This window comes from Anas platyrhynchos, chromosome 14, assembly GCF_047663525.1.
Source record: "Anas platyrhynchos isolate ZD024472 breed Pekin duck chromosome 14, IASCAAS_PekinDuck_T2T, whole genome shotgun sequence".
NCBI lineage: Eukaryota > Metazoa > Chordata > Aves > Anseriformes > Anatidae > Anas > Anas platyrhynchos.
This window is the reverse complement of record NC_092600.1, coordinates 261,344-281,976: the sequence shown is the minus strand read 5'-3', so window position 1 is coordinate 281,976 and position 20,633 is coordinate 261,344. Positions and strand designations below refer to the sequence as shown.

Here is a 20,633-nt window from a genome sequence, read left to right as displayed (position 1 = left end):
CATAATTTACTCTTTTAATGTTCAGTGGATTAAGGCAGTATGTTTTAAATAGCAGCAACTCTTTAATGATATTGGCCATTATTTACAAGAGCCATGATCACTGTGCTAGCCACCTTCCTCTGATTCTTTCCTATGGTTCATTCCACATTCAGCCTAACCTCCATGTATGTTGCTGGCTCAGCACATTAAAACGTTCGTTTTAAGGTCTGGCCATCCGAGGAAGCAATGGATTCCAGTTTATGTGACTAATTCTGTGAGTTTTCTCTGCAACAGCACAAAACTGCAAAAGGAAGTCTTGATCTAGCTGAAATAAAGCATAAAGTAGGGGGCTTATCATTAGGGGGAGCAGAACCTGGATCCGTGTTGCTTAGTTCAGTATCTTGTGCTGTAGCTAGAAACAAAGGCTAAGCTAGTGAAAATGGTGGAAGAGAATGGCAGAACATCTTCCACACAAAACTGTATTCTCAGTTTGCCTCAAGTGCAGGTCAGAAGAACTTAATAATTAACAGCTCAAGCCAGAGGCAAGAGTGACAGAGAGAAACTTTATGGTATTGGTCTGTCCCCAGATTAGAAGATCTGTCATTACATGTCTTTAATATAACATTATTGAGCATTTAATATAACATTAGCCAGGCTATGTTCTACTTATGTTATCTTGGATCAGAAGAAAGGTCCTTTTATCCCAGCATCCTGGCTCTGAATGTGGTTAGGCCAGAAGGAAAAATACGAAGGCTGTGCACATCGCAGTTACCTGATTTATCTCCTCATCTTCGCATTGCTTTTTGAACTCTTAACTTTTTGCTGCTAAGCATGCTTTGGCAGAGGCTTCTTTACATTCTATTTCATTACCTAACAATTTTTGTTTATTTTAAATTTATAACATGGTAATTGCCATACTGGTGGAGAATAATAGCAATCTATCCATCCATTCTATGACACTGACAAATTTTCCGTACCACCTTTTAACAGTGTCTCTCATAATCAGAAAAAAATCCTTCTCTCCCTCTGTTTCCTTCTTCCTCTCTTTCAGCAGCTGATCATTCTTCCTTACTCTTCTTTATACCTCTCCTAGTTTTGGGCACTGAGCTATATTCTGAGTGGGAGCAGTCAGCTCAGAACTTGTTTAACAGTTTTAAGGCTGTATCACTTTTCAAACATTAATGCTGAATTTCACGTGCAATTCTCTCGACTATTTGATATTGTGAAACTCTTGTTGGCTTTTATTTTCACAATTATGAATGGCAGAATATCATCTGCAAGCTTTTACAATTCACTTAAAAGTATATTGAACAGTGCTGGTCTGACTGGAAAACCCTGTGTCAGCTCAGCAGTGTAACCACTCTCTGTTGTGAACTATTACAAATTGACAAGAACCTGCTGAATTCCATGACTCCAGACACATACAGGAACATGCAAAGATCTGATCCTCAGCTCTGCAAGAAGTGCTAGCTTTGAGGAAATAAATGAAGTAGTCTTACCTTTCCAAGAGGCACATTGACATCAAGGCCAAAGAATAAAGGCAAGAGAGAAGAACAAGAATAGAAATAGAAACTGCAGAAGAAAAAGAAGATTGCATAAAAACAAAAGGTCATGGCATTGTAAGCATCAGGATTCATTCTTTTTGCACTCTGAAGGACAAATAAAATAATTATTCATTCAGAAGACATTGTATTTCCTGGTTACTTCTCTGAGTGCCATACTATCTCCCAGGCTTAGAAAACAGATCCCATTAATTTTGGTGATGAATTAGAATTGGTACCATATTGAAAGCCTGAGATATAGCTTTCACTGTAAACCACCATGGGTTGATGTTAGTCACAGAGATGGATGTCAAAAATAGCATGGGTAGTATTTTAAAGGGGGTTAAAAACAATGCCTGCTATCCATACTGTAAATAGCCTGGGAAATATATATGCCTAATGCTAAACCCTAACTATTATATGTTGAATAATTAATTTTTGGACGTATCCTTTTAATCATGAATACAACAGCTTCTGGAAAGCAAATTTCTGTGAATCAAAAACTCTTTTGAAAATTGACACTGAAAAGTCTCATACTCAAGATCTCCATATGACCATGGCATAAATTTTGCTTTGTTTTTAATCTTCATCACAGATTATGATCTATTTCCAAGTTATATATAATAGAAAGACACTGAGTCCTTGTGTCACAAAAACATTGGCAGAAAAGTGGAAAGAATTATGTCTACCAAGTTTTACATTAAGCACAGTTGTTTCACTTTAGGAATGTATGTACAGAAAGGTCTCATTGGCACTACTGCCATTGTACTGATATAATCATTATTACAGTTAATGCATGTACATTGATATTCACTAATATGACTATATTGGCAAAGCTGCCACTGGATATGTATCTTATATCAGTCTAGCATTTCTAGAAAATACATTGTTGGTAGCATTGTGCTGTGCCCATGCTGTGATCTTTGTTCAGCAATCCTATCTTAGCTATCTAAAACTAGGAAAACTTAATATGACAGAGCAGCTTTAACACCGCCCTCCCCCCACTCTCTCCCCTCCCCCCAAAAAAGCAGAACAGCTCTGCATATATTTATAAACATGTATTATAAAGAATATGCATATATATTTCTATAGTTCTTTGACAGGTCAGTTTAGGGGCAAGATTCTAGTACTGTTTTCATATTGTATAATCAATTGCAACCTTCAATAAATGGGATGACATCAGAACCTGGGTTCCCTAGTCCTGCCAGCTAAGGACAATCTTCAGATCTTCACTCAGTTTCCTTCATTCCTTCCTGCTTCCTACCATCATCCTGCCTTTAGTGGATGTATTGTCTATATCCCAAGACAGACAAATAAAGGCTTCATCATTTGGTTCTGTGTCATTAACCATAATTAAAAGTGTTCAGCATTTATTTCCTAAAATGAAACAGAGGTTGTTGTGGAGGAGACTCTTAAGATTAAAGTTTGGGTATACTGAAAGACACGAATTGAAAAGATGGGATAGTAGAAAAATGCTAACATGTCCATCTTATTAAGCTAAACAAAAAGGTCATGTAGTTCAAAAGAATTATATCATTACTTTCAAAAAAAGTGGATCAGCCTGCTTCAGAAGCAAAACAGAACCAACCTTTTCCTCCAGATCTTTAATTTGTCTCTTTTGGATGTCAGTTTTATCTTCTAAATCTCGGATCCTCTGGAAATTAAAAAAGAAAGAAATCTAGACTAAATTCTCAATAAATTTGCTTGCCTGAAAAGCGACTAAATGTTCAAAGTGCTAACAGCCTACTAATTAACAAATCCACTTCTCTGGCAGGGATAAACCTGTGCAGTATCATGACTCCATCGACTAGCCTTGCCTAACCATAACTTTACCTCACGCACGACTACTCAAAATGTGCTGTTGTGTCTATTTCACTGCATCCTCAAATGCTGGAAATTAGTATCAATAGTGGATCAAGTGTTGATTTCATATCAATCTTGTGGTAAATAGATGGAAAGCATAAGATCACAATTATACTCCTTAGAATTATATCACAATTCATTAAAATTTCTCACAGATTGATGTATTGAAAGAGGACTAAAGTACTATTATTAGAAATGATAAATGTTTATAGTACCATGAACACACTAATTCTGTGGTGAACCAGTTATGCAGTAGCCAAAGTGCATTTCTAACAAAACTGGGTACTCTTACAAAAACTGTGTAATGTGACTTAAACTTCTGGCACCTTGAGAAGAAAGACCGCTGGGCATATGCTTTCTCTCTCATTCCCTTAGAGTAAGTTTTGTTCATTTTGCAGCTGTCACATTAATCTTTGAATGTAAATATAGTACTCTATCTCATCAGCAAAACATTACAACTGCCCACTTTGGGAGGGACAGACCAGAAGTGGCTGGAAAAACAGATAGCTCTCCTACGTAACAATAGCCAGACACATTCATACAGTTCCTCTTGAACCAAGTCCAGTAACTAGGGGTGATCATTTTAATCAAAGAGATAGGTTCATGCGGACAGAATTCTGGATGAAAACTGTTTGGTTTGGAATTTTAAGGCTCAAAATATGACTAACCAATGCTTCACAAGCTAATATCAAGTGTTTGTGTGTACAGTAAAGACTCAAAGTATGAAACAACCCAAGAAATACCAGGCACACTCATGACCAAGAGCTTGCCTAAATTTGACCTCAGCTTACGTTCTTACTCAGCAAAGCTGAGTAGATCTGCATGTGCTTCGGTCTTTTTTCTTACCTGATGAGCCTGTTGGAGCAGCTCCATTCTCTCTTGAAGAATCTGGCAATCATATTCTCTGCTTTTCCTCAGCATCTGACGTCTTAACTTTTCTACTGCTGTCCTCAGCTCTTCCTGCTGTTTTTCAGTGAGAAGTTCCCCAAACTTTATTACCGTTTCTTGCTGCAAAGCATTGTATAAGGTGGCTTCAAGCTCCTGGATCCTCTGGTCGATGCAATACCAAAAGCCAGTTAGAGATGGAACATTGTTTAAAACACAATGGGGACTGGGGAGGTTGTGGCAGATTCAGGCACCTGCATGGTGGTCCCTGTGCTCAGGTGTGCAAAAATGTGACAAACAGAACTCATAAAGTGGTTCACTGTTTAGACAAATAAAAAAAAGTTTTTATTTTTATGGTAGTTCAACTTTAGTTTTTATTGAAATCTCTCGCTGACTTTTTTTAAGCAGTTACAGAGGTGATCAGGAGTTGGATAGAACTTTCATACCTATTTTATATTTGTAATTTAAAAAGAAGATTATTTCACCAATTCTAAAATTTTGACCCACTGTACTAAAAAAAAAAAAAAAGAGAAAAAAAATGAAGGTCGGTGTCAAACTACTTTGCTCTTAATTTTGCTAATCAATGAGCATTCCCATTAACTGACAAACCAATTGTGCTGAACTTGCAAGGCCAGTTATCAGACCTATGTATCAGAATTTGACACAGTGGTTTTACATCAGGAAATTGTGCTCTTTGTGGCATATCCTCTACTTGCTATGATATGCTTAAAATGGGCCATCTAAGACTCCAGATCTGAGTTCCAGTTGGTTTCACTGACTCCAGCTGGACAAGCTGACACTAACGAGCAACAACTGCCTATAAATGACAAAAGAGTAAAAGAGTTTCAGACTTCAGGAGATCTACCTTTTTCGGATTTGCAAAACCTAGGTGTCATTTTGAAGTTGTGCACATTGCATGGTAGTTTGTTAGGAGAATGGGAAAGCAAATAATAATTAAAAAAAAAAAAAAGGTACTAAGAAGAAAGCAAAAACCTCTTCTCATGATCCAACTGAAGCCCATGTCCTGTCACAGTGCTGGCTAATATGTACTGTAGCATTTCCTTTGTACATACCATGTATGCTTGGTCAAGAGCTTGCTTCCTGTAGTCTAGTTCTTCTTCCAAATAACCTTTTATTTTGCAAAATTGCTCCTACAATGAAGGATTTAGACAGAAACGCGACTCAGTTACCAAAAATGCTTTGGGAAGGTTTATTGAATCAGCTACAGACATCTGTCTTGAGCAGGACTAGGAGACTGGTCTTAATTGACACTCTGCAAAGTTATTATCTATCTGACTCAGCCAGAAAAGGAAGAATGGAAAATAGCTGTGTTTAGTTTTGTATGATGATACATCTGATCTACATGAAACAAAATCCATCATCTCTTGTTGATTTCAGTAATATTGCTTGGCATTTCGATAGAATTTAAGGTTTTCCGTGTGATTTTTCTAAAGATAACACCTCTGGCATCCCAGACAACTCCTTTTGTGGCTTCTTTTTTTGGGAGGAAGTGCAATAAACTAAACAGGAACTAAACAGGCATTTTCATGTCCATGTTATTTGGGGAAAGATGCTGTGCTTTAACTTCTCGGCATACTTAAAGCTTAATTTACTTGAGTATAGACATACCACAGGAACAAAAGGTAAAATGCTACAGCTGTCCAACTCATATTGTTAGGCTTGTTCATCTCTTAAGTTACTTCCATTAACTAGAATAAGAATAAAGTCCTAGCTTTACTGATGCCATAGGAAGTTCATCTATGAAGCTTTTAGCTTCAGGATGATACGGGCTTAAAATGTAATGAAAGAAGGCAGTATGAAAATTAATTAATTTCTCACTTACAGGTATGGAATAAAATGTCCTACAACTACTAACATTTATAGTGTCAATCTTAATAGGCAAAGAGTGTGGTTATTTTCATATCTGAAAATCACTGAGCAGCCTTTGAACCCTCTGTACTTCAGTAAAGTCATCCTCATGGAAAGAGAGAAAGTTCTCAAACCTTAACTATTTTCATTTCTGTGTTATCTGCTGTTGCATATGGAACAGTCTAGTAACATTTTTATGGTTTCAGCAATTATTGGAGAAAGCCTGCATACCTAATTTGCCAAAAGACCAGGTTTTTAATTATTTTTTTGGCACGCCAAGTAAATGTGACATGCTCCTAAAATGTCTACTAAGGAAAGTTTGCCTACCATATCACTTTCCAGTTCCATCATCTTCTGGTGCAGAGCAGCTTCAGCTCCCTCAATCTGCTGGATCCACTGTAGGGAAGACAATAAAAGCTGTAACCTGCTGTGTTTTCTAGGCTCACAGGCAGTGGCAATGGGACATCTACAGCATCTTATTAGTCTATTTATAGTAACCTATTGCTAGTTCTGGGCCTGTCTTAATAGGTTCTCCAGTGACAGGTACAGTGACATGATGGCTACAAGTGAAACTTCATAAGGAGGAATTATGAGGATCACTATTACAGGATCACTGGAAGGTGGAAAAGTACACTTTCCAGGATAGGGAATCCCATTTCATCCCATGAATGAGGACCCATGGGTCTCTAGGATCTGGAAATAGCTTAGTTAAGTAGATGGCAATTGATGAGTAGAATCCTTGGATGCTGTCACATTAACACAATTGTGTGCTGTATTTGAACCATAGAAAGCAATTTTAACCAATGCCTATTTTCTTTTTCAATTTCCCATACAAGGAACCTAGACACATAATTTCAGTGGAAATTTTGCATACAGTTCCTTTCAGAGTAGAAATCTCTGTCTATGATTAATTATGGATTAAATGTCTGATTTTGTATTTTCTAATTCACTTTAGAATTGCAGGTTTCATTTCTCATTCTTTTTGCTTTTCCAACTGTCCTGACTACATAGCTTGTGCCAGGTAGGTTTGACATTTTTGCTGTTTAGCAAGGTGTTTGGGACTGTGATTACATTAAGGTATTTCTATCCTTGCAAAATCTCTAGTTGATAAACAATAGTATTTACATACAGATAGCAGAGTTTACTTTGTCTGTGGAAATGCTCACTACACTAGAAAGTCTGATAATATTGATATAACAGAGCCAAAAAATGTACAGCATTAGATGAGGGATTAGATAACATTGAGAAAAGCAAGCACACATTTTACCTTTTCTGCCAAGGACAAAACAGTGGAAGCCTGAATTATGGCCACTTGTTCTTCATTTCTTAAATTCTGTGAAGAGAAAGAGACGGAAGAAAAAAAAAATAGCAGCAGTTTCCTGCATGAATACAGATTATCCAGGCTGCACTCTAGGTCTACAGTTTTTTTAGGGGAACCACATATTACTGATTATACGATTCCCAAAAAAATATTCAGGAGCTGCTAATGTAATTTAAAAAAAAAAAAAAGACCACTGCTTTTGCCTTTCTACATGATATGGACTGACTGTATGTTTTCATACCATTGCATCTTATATGATACGTAAACTGAAGTTAGACCCATTTGTTTCTCTTTTTGCTAGTTTTGCAAAGCGGAATCTCCATTGTTTTTGAAAAAAAAAAAAAAAGCTAACTTACACCAGTATATGTGTAGACAATAATGATGTTTCTTTTTCTATTTCTTATACACTTTCTTAAAATGTATCTGATAGCCAGAGATACCAGATATTTTCTTTTACATAGAGGACTAAAGTGGGCAGCAATGCCCACTTTGAAATCCACAGGGCATTTGGTATTTCTTGTCTGTTTATGAAACTGCTTGCAGAGGAATCCTAGTCCTGATGAAGATGTGGTGGGCTCATACTGCCAAGCTAATTCACATGATTCACTGAATGACTGGAGTACAGTCAGAACCAGTTCCAAATATGAGTGGCCATTGGACATGAGTTCTTCCCAGTCTGCTAAACCACACGTTAAATTTGCTACTTCATTACTAGTTCTCTGATTACTGAAATCTCACAAATGCTCAACTTAAGGAAATAGACACTCTCTAAATGAAGACTTCTGGTATTACATAATTTTAACAAATATCTTAAAAAATAGACATCATAGTTACAGATTTCACTTTCCCTATTGTACAAAATGTATTTTGTAGAGGGAAAATACCTCCCACTTTAACTTACCCCGTTATCACCTAGGATATCTAACTGCTTTATGAGGTCTGGTATGCTGACATCCTGCAAAGAGAAAATAAGATAAAGGCTTTGCATACACATTGTATCATGGCTGCAATATTTGTCCCTCCTGTGAACAACAGCAAGATATATCATTTTGTAGTATCCCATAGAAATGCATCACACACTGATTTCAATTGCCTTTGAGCCATGTTTTATCATTATGATGAAACTTACAAGTCCAATTCAATTGCATCAGTCATCATACACTTTTATATTAGTCTGAGTTTAAATGCTTAAAATATAGTGGAGTTATTAGCAGCGATTAATGTAATGGATTACGTGGGGAGCATCAACCACTCCTGTAGTAAGTCCTGCCTTATAAAACTGACATACCTTAACCCCTTCCTTCATGCAGTAGATCTGTAGAGCACTCACACCATCTGAAAATGGGTGAATCTGGAGATTAAATGGTGGAGATCGTCTCTCTCTTTCCTGAAAATTAATTCAGAAGACACCAGAGAACATGTTAGAATGAATGAGATGTGTAGAGAACTCAATAAATGCAATATCTACGGTTTATATCATGCTTCACAAACTTAAGCTCTTCATATTAGGAGAAAAAGAAAGAAACATTACATCACTATTTAACTACTGCTGGTAAAACTGAATGGAAGACTTCAGGCCAAAGACACTGTGCCAAGTGGTATAGGGTTTTAAAACCCAGTGAATTGTTTTACAGCAAATTAATTTCATGAATTATATATATTTGCAAGTTGTCTGTGGAAAAGGGGTATTTGACTTAAGACTACTAGGATACTCAGATTACATGCTTGCTCATCCTGGTATGTCATATGTTCTATTATCCGTGGAAAGGAATAAATTCAAGAAAATTAATAATTAGCTAGTTTCATACCTTAATTACCTAAAACTTATAAAATTTTGTCCAGTATTAAAGGACCAAAGACAAAAATAAAAAATTGAAAATGTTATTTCTCATCCCTTTCAGGTATTCAGGCAAGTACAAAAAGTGAAAATCAAATTTTGCTTTCAAATATGTTTTTGGTTTACAAACATTTAATTCAATTGCTCAGTCTACCTTCATTAAAAACAAACAAAAACAAAACAAAAACATAAACAAAACAATAACCTGGGTACTCACTCTTAGGAGAGATTATAGCTGTGAACTATGGTACAACTCTGAGTAAAGTACAGGAGGATGGAATTTAAACCTTGTTTACCTGGGTCATTTAGATTTAATTAATTTCTGTTTATTTTAATATAATCTGTCCAGCACTATACATTTGTACTCCAGAGCAGATATAAGAACAGAGCATGTTGACAACAGAACGCTCCAAATTATCAGAAAAACACGGTAACCTAGCACAGTCATGCTGAAGTTAATCAGCTAAACTTACCTTACTTTACTAGGCACCCAGCTCAGACAGAAGTGAACCATTTAAGTATAGAGATTACTGTTTCCAGCATATTAGAGCTAACATACCTCCACAGCCCACAATTAAACATGCTACGCCCAATTTGTTACTCTATTATATCACTACAGCGCTGGTGTAAACACTTAATTCAAGTTGGTGTTCAGTGCAAGTGCCCTGGTTCTGTCTACTGTAAGGAGCTCATTTGTCACCTCCAGTTCAAGGTTGCGGAACTCCAGCAGTTCATTCTGGTCCCGAGCATCCTGCAGTTCCTGTTGCAGACGGCTGTTTTCTGCTTCCAGTTTCTCTATCTAAAAGAAATATGCAAATTCATGATCTGTGTGACTGTTACAAGAAATGTTGAATATTTGGTGAGTAACAGTTCAGATAGCATAGACAGCTCAAGATCCAAGCTCTGGAGAGGATTCACTACTTGCCATGTTACTTCAACGAGTCTTTAGTTTACATGTGAACTTCTGCTCATCAGCTTGCTAAACATTGTAAAATGCTTAGATTGAAGGTTTTCCTAAAGCAATCCGATCCTAGTGAAGATCAGTGGGAACGTTAACACAACAGAAATATCAAGTTAGCTATTAGATTATTCTACATTAACTATTAAATGCACTGATCTCATAGTAAAGTGCTAGGATAGTTTTTTTGGGAAGGGCTGTGAAGACTATACTTGGAGGACTCTGCAAACAAGTTGGATAAACATCTGTCAGGAGTGGCACAGAAATAGCTGGTCCTGCTTTAGAGGAAATATTGGGCTGGATCAGATTCCCAGTGTGTGGCACATGAAGCACAGTTGGCATGCAGGGACAGTTGTCTCTGTGGGGCAGTTACTTGTGCAGTCATCCTATCCCACATGAGCACACCTGTGAACTGCACAGCAAGCATCTCCACATGAATAGTGCTGTCAATTAGCAGACATGAATACCATGCAGTGGCCAATTGGATACAACTTCCTTGCTGGCAACAACACAACCACTGGCTCCTCAGCCTGCTCTCTTCTGCAAGTCTCCAGCCAGTGCCAGGACCTATACTTTGCAACGAGGTTCTCTGAGTAGGGCCCAGACAAGGATGGTTAGGAAGTGTGTTAAGACTGAAGTCAAATGAGCCCCCATAGATCAGTTTGTATGGAGAAGCATGGCACGGGGATGGAGACTTATTAGGCATGTTTATGGAAGGGGAGAAACACAGCTAGGAAGCCTCATCTGGGGAGGTGAAGGGAGAAAGAGGAGCTGTTGCTGGGAGTTAATGATCTCTTGCTGATGGCAGATGTACATACAGTCACTGCTGTAACTGTTGGTGATTCAAGCAATGCCGAGGTCCTTCATGGCCTTATATTCCATGATTAAATATATATACACACACATACACACATATGTATCTATACATGTGTGTATATGCACACATGCACCAATTGAAATATTAGTTCAAGTTGCACTGACCTAGGGATGATACAAGCCCTTTAAAATATACAGAACATACAGAAAATAAGGGAATGAAAAGGTTCTGGTGTTACAAGGTGACTGCATTTCTGCTGCTGTTTCACACCCAGAAGCTGAGTTCAAAATGTCCCACCAGGGCTGCAACAGCAGACTCTTCAGTGCAATGTTGCAGGAACACAATGCTGGAGCAGAGCTGTAATGCTAAGCAGAGCTTCCAGCTCTCAGGTTGAGAGCATCAGCAATAGTGCCTAAGCAGGTAGAGAGGTTGTGTCTATCCATATGTCATCTTGTCCATACATCTTATCCATATTCAAATATGCTGTTCTATCCATATACTATACTTATAAACACCAGACTGCATATCCAAAAGCTGTATTGCAGCATCCAGGTTACCTTTCAGAGTGAACACACAGAACTTGGGAACATACCTTGTCTAAAAGCTCTTGGTTCCTCTTAATAAAAAGCTGTTTGTCTTCCACCCAGTGAGAGTCCTGTTGGATGAAGCAGTACTGTTCAGAATAATCAAACTGTATTATGTCAGGCATGTTTACTGAAAATTGGAGCCACAATATTCAGGATTAAAAATCTTACATGAACAGACTGCAAATTACAAAATAACAGCATATTAGTCTACCAAGCTTTAGAAAAATTTCTGAACCTGCTAGACCTGCCCACTTATTAAACAGGGACATTGTATCTTAGGGAAGTTTAAGCTGAAACTGTACTAGGCATATTCTAAGCAGAGCAGTTAAAAGAATATATGCAAGAAGTGCTTACCTGCCCTTTCTGTGCTAAAGTTTTCTCCAGATCTTCTATTTTGGCTTTATATCGCTGTACTTCAGCTTGGAGCTGCTCTTGAGCCTGTTGAAGTCAGGTATCGCATTAAACAACAACAAAAACAGCAACGTGGCTGATATTAAAGGAAACCAAACACAAGAAGAATCATGGTCTATGCTGTTACTTCCACTGAATGAGTAACCATTACAAAGATTCTGGCTTATCAATACTTTCTGCCACCTCACATATTACCATATAGACGACACAGGGGGACAAAGCAGCAGATCATCTCCCTCTCCCCACCCAAGCTTGTTAGTAACATGTATTAGAGTGGCAAAACCCAAGATCAGGTATTCAGTGTGACAGACTCTGCTCAAAGACCCTGGTATGGGACAGTCCTTAAATTGAAGAAAAGTGCTTAGCAGATGAGACTGGCAAAGGACTGTAGAAAAAAGCAATCAGAAATGCCTGAGAATTCTTCCAAGAACTGACTTAAAGTGGTAAACAACCTGGTAATATCTCACATCTGACATTGCTTTGAGCAAGAGGTTGGTCTGGAGACCATCTGAGGCCCCCTCTAGCCTGAACAATTTTAGGATTTTATTAGATGGACAACATTTTTAGCCTTGGAAGGTTTACTTTAATCTGCATCACATTCAAATTTGAATGTAATTTGGATGTATTTTTTAGAAACATTCAGGTGAGTATTCCTAAGGTTGGTACAATCTATGCCTTTGTGCAAAACCACAGGCTTCTATCTACGTTTGCAAATCCAACACCTTCATACCTGGGCAAAACATGAGAAAACTCTTGTGATTCTGTGCCAAACTGCACAATTGTATGCTTTGGTATGCCTTCCTAAATGCAGGGGTTTGGGGCTCAGCTGGAGGACAGCCCCTTGTAAGCTGAGTTATTGTGTCCATCGGTAATCATCATTCCATTAAAATAAACGTAGCCAATGAGGGAAACAGACATTTCTGTTGTATGCCACTCCATTTCTTTGTATGCCACTTTGAGATATCTGTATGTTCTGAAGGCAAGGAAATGCTTCTACTCTCAAACAAATGCTGACCTTGGCTTCTCTTTCAGCATCTATGATGCCTCCTGTTTGTTCCTGCAGTAGTGCATAAGCTCTCTGCAAGGCCTGATACTCCTTTGTCAGCTGTCGAAACCGCAGCTCTGATTCTTCTGCGGCTAAACTCTGAGGGAGAAGAAAGGACATGTCTAAGCACCAGACAGCAGTGCACTGCCAAAGCAAAGAATGCAAGTGTGACTTGTTAAACACAATAGTTGGTTTATGGATCTTGATTCATAACAGCTTTTTGGTAAGCTTGCTGTAATAAGAAGTAATAAAAATATAGACTTTATAGACCATTTGTATGTCTTTAAGCTAAAAGAGATATAACAAGTTCATTTTCTTGAGGCAGAAAAGAAACTCATCTCAGATCACAATGAAGTCATAGCTGTAGACTCTATGGATTAGATCTTTAAAGAACCTCTCAGCATTTCAGGATATCAGTAACTGAAATTGAGGCCAAACTATGAAGAACTTGTCATTCAATATTCAGGAATAAAAACCTGGAGAGCCTGGCCACTTCCTTTGAAAGTCAAAATCTCATGAACACCTGTCCTTACCTATGGAAATAGTCAGATCTTACCTCATCCAGATCATCATCTGGGGTTGCTGGTGTTCTGTCTGTTCTATATGAGGCCACAGAGGATGTTTCAGAGTCCATGGAATCATCATCATACCCAAAAACTGTATCCACCACATGTCTCTAAAGAAGGAAAAACATGTGATTTCTGAATCTCCCTGAAAATGGGCTGTGAGCATTTCTGACTGGGGGAAAGGTTAATTCCAAACTGCATTGATAGCTATTTAAAAAAGGAAAGAAATGACAAAAGTTATGTACAACCCCTGCAACTACCCCCTCCAAACAAAAACAAAGCGAATCATACTGAATATTAGGTCTTGTGCTGGTGGAGAATATGAGTTTGCTGATTAATTTTTCTAGACTGAGGATCTGTCTCAGTCTAAAACTTGGAAAACATAATGGTAGCAGCAACATACTAAGGAGAAGTCTCTGCCCCACACAGTGTCAGGAGAATCATTTGTTAATCTCAAAGCTGTTCAGAAGGCATCTGTCAACATGCAGAATAATGTGCAAAGAAAAGACAATGCCAGAAAAGGAAATGTCTAAGGTGTGGAATAGGGAACCTTCTTCTTCTTTCACGGACACCGATGATATTCTGAATATTTCAGTGCTTCTCTCACTGATAGTGCTGTTCAAGAAAATGAGTAAATGTTATGCTAACACAGAACAATTTAATGTGACTTTTATCTCACATATTTTTCTAGTCATATAGTAACTGACACATGTTGTAAGAGACTGCTCACACAATACAGATTTTTTTGTATGTCTGATGCCTCATTGTCTCCAGTCTTGGTAACTGAATTCAACAAATCAAATGAAAACTGAGTCATGACCTATGAAAGTATAGGTGCTTGACCTGCAGGGCTGGGTTTTAGGGCACAGAGATGAGCATTTTAAAACTTACTTTATGGGTAACTGTGCTGAAAGCTGATCAATGAGCATTTTAGATGCATTTCTGCTTTGTAATATTTTCCTTTTTTGCTGACAAGTTACAACCTTCTAAACCTGGAATTAGAATCCTCTTCCCACCTCCCCACCCCCCCAAAAAATAAAGCACAAAATGATAATGTATGAAAAAGTTTATTTTCTTATTTATTATTTTTTACAAGTGATGACAATGGACATATCCTTCCACATTTCAATTTTTGGCTTAGAAATAAAGTTAACAGACAAAAATACTTTTTAGTCCTTGCCTCACAGTTCTTTCTGCTGCGTATTGCCTCAAAACCCATATAGAAACAATGTGATGACACATCTAGGGTATACTGGTCTGAATTTCTGTCTCGTATGCAGGCATTACTTTCACAGAACATGGCTGACCACCTAAGGAACGTCCTTGAAGACAAAAAGCAACCAAACTGTGTGTCATATACTGTACCTCCACTCTCTGGATATGGAACATGGCTGTTGCAGAGTAATTCTTCATATCCAGCTGATAAAAAATTATTTGAACCACTGCTGACTACTCAGCTCTGTAATTGTCCTAAACTATACCAGCTTTGGACTTAGAATCATGAAGGTTGGAAAAGACCTCCAAGATCATCTGGTCCAACCATCCCGCTACCATTAATATCATCCACTAACACACGTCCCTAAGCACCACATCCAAGCTTTCCTTAAACACCCCCAGGGATGGTGACTCCACCACCTTCCCAGGCAACCCATTCCAATGCCTAACTAATGCCTAACTGACTTGATCCAATACTGAACAACATCAGGGGTATCCAAACAATACTGAATAACATAAGGGGTAGCCTGTAGAACTGAGCAGAAGAGAACAACACACAGTTTTTCTGACAGACTTCCACTTGAAAAATTAGATGGATAAGGATTTTGCATTAGTGAGGATTGGCCTAGATGGACTACAAAAAATAGCAAAAGATAGATGGGAAGGTCTCTGGAAACATAAATACATCTCAGCATAGTAGGCCTTAAGATCAATATTTATAGAAAATAGAAGGAAGATTATTGCTATTTCAGAGAGAAGGGAAAAGACACATTTTGTTGTGAATAAAATAGCTATGCACCCTTAATTGAATTTCAAATGGACCCGAAAAGCTATCCCAGGCTAACAGGTGTTTATAAGACCAATCATTAAAGCAGCTTGTTATAATCCACAGAACTCTCTTTAATCAGATTGCTAAAATGTGTTTTCGTACAAAGCCTACTGGCATTTTTATAAACAGAAAACATTTTTCCTCTTACCTTAATTGGCTTTGAACTCCTTTTATTCCTTCTGCGACGAATGAGTTTTTCCCTGTCCTGGAAAATAAGATTAAAAAGTTATTGGACTTAAAATTTGTATCTTGCTCTCCTTTGGTTTGCAGTCCTAGAATGCCAAATCTACAGACAAAACAAAACACTGGGCTTCCTCTGACTGTGTTTATACTTTCAAACAGGAATCTGATTCCAGGTGGAAGGAAGGATTCATATTCTAATCTGTGTCCGTGCGTCAGCAGAAAAACATTTGAAGAAGGGACAAAGGGATAGCAGAACAGAAACCCCACTGTTGTGCAGCTTCTTTGACAGGCTGTCAAACAACAGGCACTGATTGATTTCCTGTTAAAATCACTGGGAGGCCTGTTGCAGGGGACTGTTCTGGGCTTTATATGGGAGGCAAACTGTTTGACTGCAGAGGTGATGCTACCTCAGAGTCATTAAAAGATAACTAGTGTTGGTTTCAACACTCCTAGCAATGACATCTTAGGAGAAGCAACAGCCTGCTTTGGAGTCTTTCTCTCCTTCCCCTCAACATCATAATACAAAGCCAGATAAAAAAGAATTGTATTAAAGGATATGACAGAAGAACTAATCATAAAATCATAGAATATCTGAGTTGCAAGGGACCCAAAAGGAGTCATTAAGTCTAACTCCTGGGTTCCCAAAGGACCACCACCAATTCCCTCCCCCACCTCCCCAAAAATAAAAAATAAAAAGATGAGAAACTAACAAGCACCAACTGGCAGCATTCTCTTTTCTAGAACATGAAGGATATTGCATTGTGTGCCCACATATCAAGATTTTAATAATAGCCTAGTTACAATGGAAAGACAGCTTGTCACAGCCCTGCCTTATGAACATATCTGTAATTTGGTGAGCTCCACTGTTCTTAGTCTGCGTTCATTTCCAGAGCTCAGATCACACACACAGGTTACACCTTTTCGTTGTAAGGCTGATGACCCATTAGAAAGCTAGTTAATACACCACACCCACACTCACCAACATCTAAAAATCTTCAGGTGTTAAAAGTAAGGAAGAAATGAACTCTCAGACCTCTATTTATAATAAAAAAATACTAACAGTGGCGAACTCTATACAGGAACTGTTGCTAATTTCCTGGTGCTCTGGACGTACCCTTGTTAACTCATCAATTATGTTCTGTTGTTCTATGACCTGAAGCTTTAAAAATTCAGTTTCTTGTTCCTCATTAGCCTGATCAAGGTCATTGAGAGATTTTAATTTCTTTAGAGGAGGATGTGATGTCATTTTTTCTCTCTGTGGTATGAAGAAGAAAGACACAGATAAAATAAGATATAGCAATTAAAAGAAAAAGACAACCTTTCAGCTAAAAATTAGGCATTGTTCTTCATTTAAGATGTAAAGCCATTTAAGTATGCTTCAACTACATAATACCTATAACTTAACATTTTGTAATACATAATTTCAGCTATATATTTTTTATAACCCACAAGCGCTTCTTAATAATAAAGCAGCACTGCAAGGCCAAGTCCTTCAAGCAGAACAACAAAGATTTCTCTCTCTACTTAGAGGCAATATAGCCTCTACAGCAGCCTTTAAAGGTCATGTACCATAACTTTCTGCACCATGCATCTAGATGTCCACCATGTGGCAAATATATTTGTACCTCCTGTGTGCCTAGTGGGTATGCCATGAGGTCCCATGACCCCATGCACTTGCATATACTCCTCATATGACCATATACAGTGAGGAATCGGAGATTTTAGACTTGTGAAAGACATGTATCCAGTCAGAACAAGAGGAGAGGTAAATAATGGGGTATCAGAACTATTTTAACTATAATTCTGTATCCTGCCTGTTTCAGAGCATATGTGGGAGAGATGTCTACAGCCTGTGAGAATCAATCTAGCCACCTACAATTTGCTAGCTTCCATAATTTGGGCATCTACACTATCAAGAGCAGATGTCAGGGAGCTAAATTAGAACATTGGTGCTGTGTGCGCCCATATGCACCAAGGGTGCTGCCCACTGATGCCTAATGCATGCAGACACTCAAGTCCCTTCTGCTTGCTGAGGGAGAGCCCAAGGGGCCATGATCTGTGATCTACTACAGCTGTGGAAGAAGAATTCTGACTTGTGATGTCTGCAGTAAGTTTATCTGACTTCTGGGCATGAGTGAATTGTAGAGTCTTAAAGTGGATTAACCTTGTAACTCTGAAGCCTTTCTTCCGTAAGACAAGAAAGAGAATCTGATACTCTCATCCTAATCAGCAGGAGAGTTGCATCCACTGTAGAATGGTCAGCCTGCTCAAGATGAGGATGATGGCTATTGTGAGCCAAAGACAAGAGACACAAACACTTAGCAGCTTGCCAGTTTGCATCTGGCAACCCAAGATTTCCACCTTTTTTTCTTTTTCTTTTTTATATTAACATCAAAGCAACATCGACGCATGTGCAGGAACCATATTCTAACTGACACTAAGGATGATTCCATTTGAAGGAACTACAGACATAACCGCTTTATTCCCACTTCATATAGCCCTGATATATGAAATACATAACCCTAGCCATCACAACACCATTTTTCCTCTCCCATATACATGTACAATGCATGTGTTTTATGGGAATATTATATTTACTCAGGGGCAGACCAGAACTTCACTTTGCCATCATCAGCTCTACAGTGTTCTTTGTACAGAACATGGACATTCTAAGCATTCTAAAAAGGAAATCAGGCTGGCTGAAAACATAGTTCTTAACAGCTTCCTTTTTGATTGTGCTGTGGTTTGGTTGTACTTGTGGGTTATAAAAAAAAGCAAAAATGCAAAATGGCAGAGTAGAATATGACTCACTGATACACCTTAGTATTAAAGATAGTATTAAAGACTGATTTTATGAATTCACTTAAAAATATTACACATGTATGCATAACCCACAATGTTATGTAAGTCTATTATGTACAAACCTAAATATTGATATATTTTATCAATAGCATTACACAGACACACTTTGTACATGCATGTACTGTGCAGACATACACACCAGAACAGACATATGTAATGCAGTAATGTTCATTTTGCTCTTCAATACTGACCATTTCTATGTTTTCTTTAGTAACTGCTTTGAGTTTATCTTCCATGCGCTGCAAAGATTGCATCAGTTCATCATTTCTCTTCGTGAGGCACTTGTTTTTTTCCAGGAGAGGTTTACATTGTTTTTCAGCTTCTCGGACACGCTTCAACTGAATTGATAATAGCAATTAATAATTGTAAGCAATCCAAATAAAATATTTTTTTTCTCTTTCATTTGTTAGAAATATTTTTGTTAATCTTCCCTGTTGGACTACCATCCCAATAAAATGCCAAACAAAATGATCAAATGGAACTGGCAAAGCAATCCTAGTAATGCTTACAGCTTCTATAAACTTACTTTATCTATAAATCTCAAAGCATAATTCTGCACATCTATTTCTGAAAGATGTCTTTACCTACGTGAAAACTCATACATAGGAACGAAGCCATCCTACAAACCACCAGGCAACTGCAAAGCTGCTACAAAAGCCCTGAACAAAGCCAAAACCTCTTTTTAATCTTCACGAAACCCATTGATTTTCTTTGAAAGACAGAGTTGCATAGGTACCTACTCAGTCTGGATCACAGCAACAACATATATGTAAACCTGTTTCTTAATGTAACACAGTAAAATACTTGTGCACATGCACAATGAATGTTGCTTTAATCAACAAATTATGTATCATTTAAACAACAAATCCCAATGGATTAAAAGTTATTTTAGGGCATATTTGTAGGTTCTAGTATTGGCACAGCTAGAGTTTTAACCAAATTCTTTTTCTTTGCAAAACTAGTTCCATCTGGTAAAACTGAGTGTTAATACATGACATTTATTTTTTTTAGGGAGGACATAGAAAATTATGTGTGGCTGTGGAAAGACATCCTCTTTGTGCCCAGATGATCTACCTATTGAAGGCACTGTGCCAGCTCCGAGCTACTGTTCATAACTGGGAGGTTCCTGCCCCTTACATTTCTGCTGGGGAAAGGACTAGGAGAATTTATTGTAACTATTAAGGACTGTTAACCACATTTGTTTACATCATCACATCATTTTACTAGGGTATTCAGACTAATCCATTAAATTTTGCCCAAAGTGGGCTAACAAGCACCTGAAGATCCCTTCTGCTAACAGGAAAGGGAGGAGCTGCCATAAGTGGTCTTCAATCAGCACAATTGTTTGCAAAACAACTATCTGTCCTACCCTAAGTACAAAGTTAGCTGTTGCTGGTCTAAATGTATCTTAAGGTGCATGGTATTTCTAGCAGTACCCGGGTCACATTTAACAAAATGTATTCATTGTTGTCACATTGTGCAAGATACAAATTTGAAGCCTTTTTTAAGGATTTTTTTCTTGTGGAAAAACAGGCTAAGTATTTAATGACATGCAACAGCTAGCCAAGCTGACTCATCAGACTACAAACTACTCAGTATTGCAGAAATTTGGAGTTTGAGAGCTGCTTTACATAACTGAAGAGAGGCATGTGAACACATTTGTAATGTTACTACAAACTTTGTATTATTTTGCAAATATTAAATTAATTAACATTGAGGATATCCAAGCCAGCCACACTGATATGAAAGGAGTGCATTAAGACTCCTAGCTCAGGAATTATAAAAAATACTAAGAGTTGAATGTCAATACCCTTTTCCAGAAGCAGAAACGTGCAGTAGTCAAAAAGCCTGGGTGCTGACCTCAA

General features: G+C 37.9%; 1 protein-coding gene across 10 annotated transcripts in view; it reads right to left on the bottom strand.

Moving 5' to 3' along the window:
- JAKMIP2 (janus kinase and microtubule interacting protein 2) overlaps window positions 1–20,633 on the bottom strand; it is a 52,231-nt gene that overhangs the window by 8,271 nt on the left and 23,327 nt on the right. For 5 of the 10 annotated variants that reach the window (XM_072023440.1, XM_072023439.1, XM_072023446.1 and 2 more), the window contains 15 exons: window positions 18,960–19,106; window positions 17,021–17,161; window positions 15,872–15,928; window positions 13,670–13,789; window positions 13,084–13,212; window positions 12,012–12,095; window positions 11,663–11,725; window positions 9,996–10,094; window positions 8,747–8,845; window positions 8,360–8,413; window positions 7,405–7,470; window positions 6,465–6,533; window positions 5,342–5,419; window positions 4,230–4,433; window positions 2,756–3,174 (listed from right to left, as the gene is read on the bottom strand). In XM_072023440.1, the coding sequence (XP_071879541.1) occupies window positions 3,049–3,174; window positions 4,230–4,433; window positions 5,342–5,419; window positions 6,465–6,533; window positions 7,405–7,470; window positions 8,360–8,413; window positions 8,747–8,845; window positions 9,996–10,094; window positions 11,663–11,725; window positions 12,012–12,095; window positions 13,084–13,212; window positions 13,670–13,789; window positions 15,872–15,928; window positions 17,021–17,161; window positions 18,960–19,106 (1,536 nt within the window). In that variant the 3' untranslated portion in view covers window positions 2,756–3,048. Of the gene's footprint in view, window positions 1–1,478; window positions 1,552–2,755; window positions 3,175–4,229; window positions 4,434–5,341; window positions 5,420–6,464; window positions 6,534–7,404; window positions 7,471–8,359; window positions 8,414–8,746; window positions 8,846–9,995; window positions 10,095–11,662; window positions 11,726–12,011; window positions 12,096–13,083; window positions 13,213–13,669; window positions 13,790–15,871; window positions 15,929–17,020; window positions 17,162–18,959; window positions 19,107–20,633 lie in introns of those variants that run through there. The other 5 variants (XM_072023443.1, XM_072023442.1, XM_072023444.1 and 2 more) reach the window with 2 other exon arrangements.